The sequence below is a fragment of the Desmodus rotundus genome, chromosome 11 (genome assembly GCF_022682495.2).
Source record: "Desmodus rotundus isolate HL8 chromosome 11, HLdesRot8A.1, whole genome shotgun sequence".
Classification (NCBI taxonomy): domain Eukaryota; kingdom Metazoa; phylum Chordata; class Mammalia; order Chiroptera; family Phyllostomidae; genus Desmodus; species Desmodus rotundus.
Window position 1 is genome coordinate 98,754,335 of NC_071397.1, and position 12,140 is coordinate 98,766,474.

The 12,140-nt window shown below is 54.6% G+C and overlaps 1 protein-coding gene across 3 annotated transcripts in view; it reads right to left on the reverse strand.

Moving 5' to 3' along the window:
* Positions 1-12,140, reverse strand: part of PRKN (parkin RBR E3 ubiquitin protein ligase) — an 889,581-nt gene that overhangs the window by 7,683 nt on the left and 869,758 nt on the right. For all 3 annotated transcript variants that reach the window (XM_053913792.1, XM_071219677.1, XM_045188965.2), the window contains 2 exons: positions 10,801-10,881; positions 435-552 (listed from right to left, as the gene is read on the reverse strand). In XM_053913792.1, the coding sequence (XP_053769767.1) occupies positions 435-552; positions 10,801-10,881 (199 nt within the window). The remainder of the gene's footprint in view (positions 1-434; positions 553-10,800; positions 10,882-12,140) is intronic.

Below are 12,140 nucleotides of genomic sequence, written 5' to 3' on the forward strand. Positions count from 1 at the left end.
TTGTCGCCCAGCAGGGAGACACAGCCGAAGCCGGCTGCCACACTTACTTGACATGGTGGCACCATCTCCCCTGCGTATCTCTAGACACCAGGGTGCCGGGGCAGGGGTGCACTTTGGGAAAAGCTGGCCTGGGCAGTGTCCCTGGCATCTTTTTTGTTTGTTTTGGTTTGGTTAGAGTAGCGGACAGTTATCAGACACAACTTGTCTAACATTATTAATAATAGGTAATAACAAGGGCAATTGGACACACGAGGACTTGCGGCTTAGGAGGACAAAAACCTGCCTGGGGAGCGCTGAGACTCACGCCCAGCATATGCGCCAAAGTCCCCGAGCTGGGCCACCCAGCCATGAGACCCTCCTAGCGCTCCTGGCCACCGTGGCCATGAGGCCGATGCTCTCTGACAAGATGCTCGCTGTGCGTGGCCCAGACTCACCGTTTTTCTCGACCGGCACCCGGCAGCGAGGGCAGGGCTTGGTGGTGTGCTTGATGGTCTCTTTGGAGGACTCCTCCCACCGAGCTTGCTCGGCTGCCTTCTCATCCACTTTGTAGACCTGGGAACGAAAAGGCACATGGGGCTGAAATGCACTTCTGCACGCGGGGGTGAAGGGCAGGGTCTTTGCGACGTTGTATGGGAGATTCCTAGGGATGGGAGTGCCCTCAGGCAAGAAGCTCCACCATAATTCACTCAACAGGTGGTGGGCAGGGCGGGGCGAGCCAGGAACCTGGGCTCTGGCTGGTGGCCTGCGCTCACAGGCCTTGGAAGGCTTGCTCAGTTTTTCAGGGTGAGGTTGCCTCTTTTGCTGTTTTGAAAAACTGTAATAAATGTCACCTAATGGGGGCCTGGAACGCGGGCCAGGTGATAAATGTGCTTAAACAGTTTAAGTAGAAAGATGTTCAGCAGGTGACTATACTCATTTTTACTTTACGTCGAGGATTTGAAGTGTCAAACAATTTTCAAAGCTGGTAAGTGGGACAGTCTTCGTGACTCTCAAGTCTTTGCTTTCAAACTCCCTTCTGCACCACAGGTGCAAACACAAGGACCGAGGGCCGAATCCGGCCCTCCACCTTGTTTTATCCGGCCCGGCACCTTGTTTCTACCCGGCGGCAGTGCCGAGCTCTCGCTTAACTGTTAAGGAGTAGTTACATTTACACAGCCCTAAAGTTATATTCAGCACTTTGAAGGCAACTGCGAGGCTGATGTGGACCCCCGGTGAAAATGAGTTTGACACCCCTGCTCTACACGTTGTCATCCTTTATTCGTGCACCTGGAAAATGGGAAACTCCAAATGTTGCCACAGAAGGGACAGGGGCGGGAGCAGGACATGGAGTGGGTGGGACAGAGAGGGGCAGCGGGAGCTCAGAATATGGCCAGAGGTTGAAACCGTGGGCTATGGAGCCAGTGCCTGGGTTCAAATCCCAGCTTCACCCACGTGGGCACTTTGGAAACACCCCTGACCCTCTCTGAAAGGTCTCACGCCATCGGAGGGAGAGAGCCGCCGAATGCTTTGAGGGTATGGAGGATGAAGCGGGCTCATTTTACATGGAAGACTTCGAATGAGCGTCTGACACGGTGCTCAGTGACAACGCGAATTACATCGGGGGCTGTGGCACGGCGAGCTCTCAGAAGTGCTCGCTGATATCACTCACGTCAGAGGACTAAGTCCTCCCTGACTCCTACCACGGGAAAGAGGAGGGATGTCTAAGGGGCTGCCGCGGGCCGCACCGTGTCCCTGTCCGACCACTCAGACGCAGCGCTCCCTTCCCCTGACGTCACACCGAGTGCCGTGCGGAAAAAGAACTGGTATGCGTTTGGATGCCGCACAAAAACCCTGTGGTCTAGAAACATATGTCCGAACGTAAACCCAAGCAGAAGCCCTCTATCTGGGCCTCCACAGGATTTAAAAGTTTTTCTTCTATGCTTTAGTATTAATGTGAACGTGTGAGTCATTTTATTAACTTGTAATGACCCTTTTAAAACATTCCCAGAGCTATTTTTAAGTTAAAAAATTACTGAAAATAACTTAAAGTACAAATTAGTGAAAAAAATCAGAGAACATGAAATGCTCTAACACTCCAAAATCACGCACAGTACCGGCCATACTTTCCGAGTTCATGGCACATTCTTTTCCACGCTCTGATTTCCATGACTTCAGCTGATCCTCGCAGGGACCCCGAGAAATCAGTTGGGCACACAGAAAACTTATTTTGCAAATGAGGCCTTTGAGTGGTAGGAAGGTCAAGTGCCAGGTTCAAGGATGCTCACTTCACACCTAGCAGCCTCGCTGCCTATCAAATGCAAACATCTGGACAAGTGGAGGCTGGAAGCCCCACCCAGAGGTGCTCCCCTGCGGGTTCTGGCCCGTAGCATTGTGCTCTGCCTGCCCATCACCTCTCAGCAGGTGCTCTAGGTGGTGGGAGTGACCGCTAAGGGACGGGAGGGATGAACTCAGCAACTGTGACCTCGGTCACCCTGTGGGGACCATGGAGCCGGGTGGTGCCTGGGTAAGAGGTGGAATCCCCTCCACGTGGAACCCAGCTTTCATTGCTTCCTCCTCACGTGCTAAGTACTTCTGACGCCCAAGTTGTTCGGTCTTTAAAGCATGACGAGGTAAGTGACTGCTTATACCTAAGTTGTAGCATTTAATGGTTTTACAGTCGTTAGTATTTCTGTTTTTATTATTTCCAGTGGAAAGTGAAGTCATCCAGGGCCAAGAGCAGGTCTGTGTCCCTTGTGTCTTCGGCGTCTGGCCCAGTGTCTGGCACCTAGAGGGCACCCCGCACATGACAGCGGAGTGAAGGGAGGAGTGACACCCCACGAAGGCACTAACCTGACAGTCACCTGGAATAAGAGGACCCCGAGACCCAGCAGGGGCAGGTGAGGGGCTGAACCCAACTTCTTTCTGTGAAGTAGCTGCCCCATTCACAAAGGAGACGCCCCTTATGGAGCGCGGGGCATCTCGTGACCAGTGGTTGCCCTGTTCTAACGAAGCGGCTAGTGTGACAGCTAAGAAGCACCTGCAGGTGCCCAGAACTTCCTGTCACTGGGACAACGTGAGGGCTGCTGGGGCCACGAGCCCTGGGATGATGGAGAGTCACCGTCACATTTAGGAAGTGGGTCTGCAGCTTCAGTGCCCCCCTTCCATCCACGCAGGGCATGGCGGCGCTGACCCTCAAGGATGCAAGACTTCCCCTCACCAATCACAGGGCCCAGCTCTTCTGTTTAAGGTCCAAGAGCGTGTGACCCTGTAGCAAGGGTCCACACTGTGTGGTGGGGCGCGCAGATCAGAGAACCAGATCATTTTCCTCATTAGAACCTGATTTCAAAATGCTGCTTCTCAGCAACAGAGCACACTACTCGCTAAGTGCAAAGAAGGCAGGTCCCGTTATCGACTGTTTTGGCAGGAGAAACCCCAGATGCAAATCCTCAGTGGGAATAAGCCCTGGGGTGGGGGTGGGCTTGGTGAGGCTGCGGGGGCCCTTGCTGGAGCACACATGGGACAAGAATGCTGAGGACGGTCCTCGTGGAGACGCCCACCTTTACATATCGGAGACAAGAGGAGAAAGCATGGGCAGGAACCTAAGAAACAGGCGAACAGTGACTTTGGGAAATGTTAGAGGGATTCCCCATCGGCCTGCCTGACCGGCATCCATGCTTTCCCGGGGGAGGCAGCCAACTACCACCTACAAATGATTAGGGCTCAGCCTTTTACAGCCTTGAAGAGTTAGAGGTTGACCTGCAGAGAAGTGACAAGGCACTTTATTTGGTGTGGTAGACATTACATGCCTAAGGTTACGATTTTGTTGCCCCACAGAACACGGAGCGGTTCTGTACAGAACTCAGGAACCGAGCTTCTGCGTGCCTTCCCAGTGAACAGCAGGGCAATTCTGTCTCTTAGACTCCACGGACCCAGCTCTCTGGCCTTTGGCTGGTTTCCCCGTCGATCCGGTGACTAAGACTTGGGCGTGAGCTAACATAGGACCATGGCTCAGGATCAGGCTGCGGTGCATGCATGCCAAGTTGTGAGCTGGCACTTTGCGGGGAGCAGGGCAGAGGCAGGTGGACCCAGCTGTGAGGTGCTGCCTGCCCTACCCCCACTGCATGCCCCCAGTCACCGAAAACTCCCACCTCTGCAGAAGAGCCTTCCAGACTTCCCCAGACAAGCAGCGTCAAAGGGCTGTTCCAGTCCGAGGCCACTGCCTGTGAGCGCCCCGCCCCCTGCTGGTGACTCCGGACACTGCATCATCCTTCAGGTACAAAGCTGTCAACAAAACTTGCCTTGCTGTCCTCACACTCCTGAAATTATTACTATCTAGAGAGAGAGAGAGAAAGAGAGAGAGAGACCCTCCACGTGCGAGGATGTTACGGAGCATCTTGCAAGCACTGGGTGGGCTGCTGGGCTGCATTCTGTGCACTCAGTTCTAAACTCCGCAGGCCGTGACCCTGAGGGTGACCTGGAAGAATATTTTGAGGACGACAACCAGTAGGGGTTTCCGTTATTGGTGCGACGCACCCCGACTCCCGCTGCTCGGTTCGGTCTTGCTAACTGCTTCGTGGAGGGGCAGGGAAAGGAAATGATGTCTAGTCGCCTCTTCTGAGGTTGAGGGCGACACGGAGACACATATATTTTAAGATTAATAATAGATGCCGCTCATTGGGAGTTTTAAAGTGCTTCGTGTTCAGCTATTCTCACAGCCTGGTGAATAGGGAAGACCTGTCCTTGGGCAAGGGAGGAAGATAAGCCAACTTGGAGTCCTGACAGCAGGGATCTCTGGCTCACAGCTGGCTTAGGCCAGTAATTTCCCAAATGAATATAGGAGAGGGGCATGAGAACTGTGGGAATGAAGTCCAGTCAACAGAGCAGGTTAGGGGCCTGCTGCGGGCTGCCTGCCAGGGAGCTCGGGGGCCGGAGAGGCGAGCAGGCCACTAGGAGCCTCTGGACAAAGAAATTCCTGCAAAGACTGAAGAACAGCCGAGCCTCGCCCGTACCTGTCGCTTTCCCGCACTGTGAAAGGAGAACGGAGCACATGCTACACCTTGCAGAGGTTCCAGTTAATCCCAACGTTTTCTCCACTCTCTCTTTCTCCATACCAGTAGCACACCTTAGAAACCACAGACAGATGCATGGGCTCAACCTCTTGAGAAGTCTGGGGTCTCTCTTCTCTCGTGGGGAGAGCCCACCACTCTGTCTGTGGAGTAGCCCCCTTTCTGTCTCATTGCTTCACTAATGAACTCTTTCGCTTTAACCTCTAGACCTGCTCGAGGTTGACTTCTTTCCTGCACGAAGCCAAGAACCCGCAGGAGGCCCTGGAACCCCGGAATGCCTGCATCAAACTTCTCACCACAGACAGGACTTCGAGTTGGAAGCGTCCCTTGTGTGAAGAGAAAACCGGAGCAGAGAACAGAGCGCATCCTTTGTACAAAGCGAGCTTTACAAGGCCGACTATTGTTTTTGCTGGAACTGGCACAGAGGTCCATTCATTCAGCAAACATGTGCTGGGTGCATTGCTCTAGGTACGGGGGTTACGTCAGGGAACAACAGAGGACAAACAAACACGAGACTGGGGGCACCTGCCTCGTGGTGCCGGCATGGAGGCAGAAGAGTGGTCCTCACGTCACGCTTCGGCGTGTGCTAGTGCCCCCTGCAGGACACGCCCAAACACAAATGGCTGCCGGCCCCACCCAGTTCCAAAACCAGCAGGTCTGGGGTGGAGCCCAGGAATTTGTGAGTTAACATGTTTCCAGGTGATATTCACGCAGCTAGTCTGTGGGTGGCCTTTTGAGAAGCCCTGCCTGCAGAACACCTGTGTACACAGCACACCTGTCAACACAGGTGGAACGAACTGTGTGTGTGTGTGTGTGTGCGTTCTAGCACAGGCTGTCTGGCCGCCAGCCTTACATCAGCCTGTGGAAGTGTGCATATCGCAGTGAGGATGGAGGGGGAACCCACCACTTTGCTCTGCTCGCACCGTGAAGGCCAGGCCCAGAGCGAGGCCTGACACGTGCGTCACTTCATTAAGTCTTTGTCATTTCACATCTCTATTACAGGCGAGGGAAGCATGTAATTCCCTCCGTGATTTTTACAGCCAGGGGGGTCTGTCAGGGTCCTCCAGAGAGGGAACCGATAGGACATACACATGCATGTGCACAACATACGGATTTATACAAGGAATGGGCTCGTGGGCCTGTGGGAGCTGGCGGGTTCGGAGTCTGTAAGGCAGGCACCAGGCTGGGAACTCAGGCCGAGTTGCTAAGTTATGGTCTCGAGGCAGAATTCCTGCTTATCTGGGAAACCTCTGTCTTTGCTCTTAAGGCCTTCAACTGATTGGACAAGGCCCACCCACGTTATGAGTCATCTCCTTTACTCAATGCCAACTGATTGGAGGTGTTGACCACCTCTTCACAATCCCTTCACAGCAACTCCTGCAACTGTTCTGGTGTTTGCCAGAACAATCGAGCAACATGGCCTAGTCAGGCTGATACCAAAATGTAACCATCACAGCTAGTCAAGGCCGAACTCATTTTCCAGACTGACTTCCGAACCAAGCCGCCTTGCCCTGGGTCCCTCCCTGGACGAGGTGGGGTGGAGAAGAAGACAGCACCGTGAGTTCCTGCCAGAGGAATGAGATGTGACCTGGAGAAGGACAGGGACTGGGGCGCTGCTCACCCGGAGGCTGGCGCTGGGCCACTGCTCCATTGGGTGGAGCAGGCCAGCTGTTCCCCCGCAGACAGCCCACAACCCTGGGCGGAGGACCGCGTGTGTCCCTCCCCTTGCCCCAGTTTCAACCGGTGACTCACGAAACAGTCCCAGCTCTGTGTGGCTCAGACAGGCTGCTCCCCAGGACACAGCCCTGGGGTTGCGTGGTGTCCTCCAGAAGTGGCGGGCACACCTTTTTGCCCCGGGTCATTTCGCTTTTGGCCACAACTTCTTGCAGAACATCTGATTTCTCTTAAGGATGGAGCGCCATCTGGTGAGGCAGAGGCGCTCAGCAGCTCTTCCCCTCTGACCGCTGGAGAGGAAATGCAGAGCACTGGCAGGCGGAGAGGAACAGCCCCAGGGGTGTGTGTGTGTGGTGTGTGCGGTGTGTGTGATGTGTGTTTCGGGGTGTGGGTGGGGTGTGATAACCAGTTTCGGGTAAAACACCCTCCACAGCGCCCCGCTGTCTGGCGGCTTGTTCCCGCGCCGCACACACAGGACGCGGATGTGCACGTCCTGGTGAGGAACTGACCATTCGTCCTTGTTTAATTCGTTGGCCAGGACTCCTCCCACCCTCTGACCCCGGAGCCGCAGGAGGGGGGCGGGGGGCAGGGGGCGGCTGCCCTGGGTGGGGCGGGCTGCTGGCCCACTCTGGGGTTGCTGGGAGCAGGGCGCAGGCAGGAGAGCCCAGGGGACTTGGCCGACAGGTCCTAGTGAGGCCACCAGACTGAGATGCTCTCCGGGGCCCGGGAGACGCTGGAGGGAGGGAGGCCGAGCCCTGGGGAGGTGCTGCAGCGGCTCTTTCGGGAGTGACAGCCCCGCAAGAGGGGCGCAGCCCTGAAGGTCGGGGAGGGTCCTGGGAGAGCCAGAGGCGGGGCCTTCCGGGTGGGGGTCTGCCTGCAGGTACACTGAGTGTGTGTGTTTGCGAACACGTGCTTTTCAATATTGTCCTCCACTTTCTTCCTACAATGCCTGACCGTTTTAGCACTCAGCCTTAAAAATAGCCAAACCCCAACGTTTCACCATTTTGCAGAACTTACAACTTACGCAGGGCTTCACACTCCCTCCAAGCTCATTCTTTATTGCAGTAGGTCGCACTGCCCCCTGGCGGCCGGCGAGAAAATGCTGTCGGGATCTGGGTCACTGGGTGAAGAGGAAGGAGGAAGCCAGATGGGTCAGGGCTTTGGGGCAGCAGCCCCGCCCTCCTGCTCCCCCGAGCCAGCTTCCGCGGCTCAGAGCTTTGGAGGGTCCCCGCAGAGGCCTGGCCTTGCCGTGGCCACTCAGCCCCTCTCCGCTGAAGGACAAGCGGAGGCGCACCTGCATCCATGGGCTCTCAGTCTGTCCTCAGTCGGTCTGCACGTTCGCGATGCAGCCGCGCCCAGAGTCTAGGGTTGAAGCGAAGGGACGACAATAAAGCTGCTTAATTTAAACAACCAGTGGTTCGACCCCACCCCCAAATGAGCGGGTCCCTAGTCCAGGAATAATGCATTTCTCCTCTCCCAATTCTGGGGCCTCGCTGGGGTGACACAGCAGAACCTGGCTGAGCGACAGCCGCGAGGACACACACGTGCAGGTGCGGCCAAAAGTCGGGACTGCCGGCCACCGCTCCTGCTGGTCCCCCACGCAGGCGGGTCCCCAGACTCTCCTTACAGATGGCGGGGGTGGGGTGGGGGTGGTGGGTAGGGAACATGGGCAAGATTCAGTATCTTGTCTCTGGCACCAGCTCCATCTGGGCTTCCCTCCTCAGATCGTCTTTGCCTCCATTCCCGGGCCCGCTGAGCACCGCTGATGAGACGTCCACAGTGAACTTGACATTTGTCCCTGAACATACCGCATCAGTTCCCGTGCTTCCCCTTCCAGGGAACTGCACCCCATCCACCCACGTCAGAGACTCAAGCGTGGACCTGAATCCGCCACTTCCCTCATCCTGCCTTCTGATCATTATGGAGGCCCTGGCTCCTCTCCAAACCCACCGCCTTCCCTGCCTCACGCTTGCCGGCACCCCGACTCTAGTAGTGGACCGTCCATGGCACCCAACCCCCCCCCCCCAACCTTGGCACCAAAGTGTGGGTTCCCCCAGCTGCTGGGAATTCTGGCTGCTGATGGATCTCTGCTCACAGAGCCTCCAACAAGCTTAATCTCTTAGAGAAGTTTAGTACATATTTCTTGAATGAACAGAAGAATGTCTTTTTCTTTTCAGATGCTGCCACTACTCAATATAAATCTGCTACATGCCTGTCTTGGGCCTGGGGAAAGCAGGGATGGGCAGATGCTGTCTTGGGCCTGGGGGAAGCAGAGATGGGCAGAGCAGTCTAGCTGAAGAGGTTCTTGCCTTTGCACCTTTGTCCACGCAGTGCCCTCTGCTGGCAGGTTCTTCATCATCCTTACTTCGCTGTGCTCTCCACAAACTGACCCGCCTTCCGTGCCTTCTCACGGAAGCATTATACAAAGCTATAAATCTTCTGCATTTGGTTCTCATATCACGACCATTGTTTATTTCCTGTAAGTCTCCCCCTGGCTCTCCTGTGAGCCTCTGAAGAGGAACGGACGTATCTGTGCTCTCCCCAGCAGAAGCGGCCTGTATAAACACCCTGTTGGATGTCTGCTGGATGGCGGTGTCCGCAGACGCTGGCCCTTAGCACGGGTCGGCTGTGCTTACAGGCAGTTCTTTCTCCCATTCCTCAGAGTTGAACATTAAGTCTTTAGTGACTTCAAAAAAATTGGGGGCTACCTCAATCTTTAATACCACGGTTGGCTGGCCGCTCTTGAATGGAGAAGAAAGGAGACTGTTGGGTGGGTAGGGCGCCACGACAGCTGTCTGTTAAGCGACGCTCTTCTTTGCCGTATAGCTGCTGTTTAAAATGAGTAGACGTGGGGGTATCACTTCTTGGAAGCCTGTGTTCATGTTTGCGGTCATAAGAGCATATGGGTGTAATTTGCAGGCCAACCTGATTTCTCAGAGCCTCAGGCTTTACCCTCTGGGCTGCAGTGATCCTGAGGCAAGGCAGGGGCGTGGGTCAAGGTCATGATTACTCCCGATGCTGGAACCCAGTGAGCTCCCATTTGAATGCTTCTGGGCTAAACTAAAACCAGCAGAAAGAAGGAGCTTTGGCTGCCTCTGCCATAGAAATGGCAACTCAATCCTAACTGTTCCCATGTGCTCACAGCCCACATTTTAGGAGCCAATTGTGTTTACTTGATGATGCTAATACCGAGTAAGTACATCCGCAGTGTACCTAACGGGAATACACTTTTCTATGCCCTGACTTCACAGCATCCGATATTTAAGATTCTGCGCTGTAAAGTTAACATGTTCTGGAATCTCTGTGTTGATGTCTGAGGCTCCTGTCCATACAATGATGAAAGGGTGTATCTGACTGGATTTGGTGTTTAGACCCTTGGTAGCATCTGCATCAGGAGGAAAATGCTGAGCAAATTCATCAACGGCGCTGGAGGCTTTATTCCTTTCCCCTAAGGTTTGGTTGATCACAATGAACAAATGAAAGACAATGTATCTGCATCTCCCTGGGCCGACCCTCGGCGTCAGAGAGCGAGGCTCAACATACAGCATTCTCTACGCAATCAGGCTGAAATACACTCGCGGGCTATTCCTAAAGCTACCACACAGCAGTGATATCCCCGCACCGTGCGACACTGGGTAGGTCCGTTGCTTCACGCCTGCTGGTAATTTTTGCTGAAGATTCTAAGCAAAGACACTTTTGAAAAACACAGATATGGGGGGAGTATCGATTCCTCCCGTTTGGAGGTTGTTGAATTGTATCACCTCTCTCCTCTCAAGACTTTGGATGCACTTCGTTCTCACCCCTATTCTGCGTACCTCTGGGAAGACATGATGGGACCGATCGATGGTGGAAGGACCTACGCACCCCACACAGCCTCGGGAAGTCTGCCGCTCTACCTGGAGGCGGGCGAGGTCCTGGACAGGTTGTGACCTGGAGAAGCCACATCCCCATCTGTACCCCTGTGGCTGCAGGTGACCAGGCAGGTTCTTGTGTTTTCAGAGTGGAACCCCCCACGAACTTCAGGAGAAAGCTCTCCTCTCCCACCCGGATCCTGAGCTCTGGGGAAGGAAGGGGACCTTACCTGAGTCACTGCTGCTGAGGCGGCCAGTGCGTTGCATTCGCCTTCGTGGGCTGCTTCCTTGCAGTCCCGGCAAAAGACAAGCTGTGGGAGAACACAGGGGCGTCAGACGGGGCTGCTGGTGCACCTGGCCATACCGTGTGGTCCCCTTTCTAAGCTCATTGTAGTCATGCCACTGACTGTTATCACAGTTTCTGCGACCAATTACTTTTTGCAAAGAGCAACAAAGTTGCATTTAGGTGGGATCGGCCTCTGTTGACTGAAGAACGCCCCAGGCCCGGCAGTGGGTGTGAGAGATGGGGTCCCCTTCCCGGTCCTCAAGATGTGTCTCGTCTAGGAGGCCGGTAGTGCATGTAGGTACCTGGAGTAAAGTGTCACTGGTGTCAGACGACGAGAGAAACAATTGTGCTAAAGAATTTCACATCTAATATCGGGCTATATACAGAGAGGGTGGATGTGGTCATGTGATGCCCTTAGTTTTGCATTAAAAGCCTATTTTGGGATGAAGAAATGGGCTGGTAAGGGTTCAATCCTATCCCTCACAATTCAAATGTTGAATTCTGTTCTTTCCTCAAAATACAAAACTTTATTTCTTATTGAGGTAGCGTTGACCTGCAACATTACCTGAGTTTCAGGTGTACAACATAATTACTCAGTATTTGCATACCTACGCCCAGGTATTCAGTATTTGTTTACCTACATTGAAAGTGATGGTGGGCCACCTCCTGAGCCCGGCTCTGATGGAAGTGGCTTTGACCTCCCATCGCTCAGGATCCTGGCCCTTGAAGCCCCGCTGCCGGTGCAGAGGCACACGCGGAGAGACACCTGAGGCCCCCGTGGCCCTGGCTGAGCTTGGAGCAGCCAGCCAGCCGTGGCTCTGAGCCACGTGCTGCACGGGTCTGTCTGTTCCCGGCTGGGCTGCCCCGCTGGCCCCGCACGGAATGGAGATGCACTGTCTCCGTGGGACTCTGCCCGAATGACAGGTGTGTGGGAAAGCCAAAAGAAAGCAAGGCAGGAACCACCTGCTGCAGTTTTAAACCCCCAGTTTTGGAGTGTTTCTTACGCAGCCACAGATCCCTGGCGGAATAATGACACCAAGTGTCTGAAAAAGCAGACAAGTTCTTGGGACACGGAAGGTCTCCCATATCAGGGGGGTCTGACCCTGTGGCGTCTCTGGGCCACACTGGGAGAAGAAGGGTTGTCTCGGGCCACACATTCAATACTTTGCGACACGTAATCACAAAAAATCTCATCCTGTTCTAAGTAAATTTACGATTTTGTGTTGGGCCGCACGCACAGCCATCCCGGGGCTCGTGCCGTGCGCCTGCGGGCCTCGGGTTGGA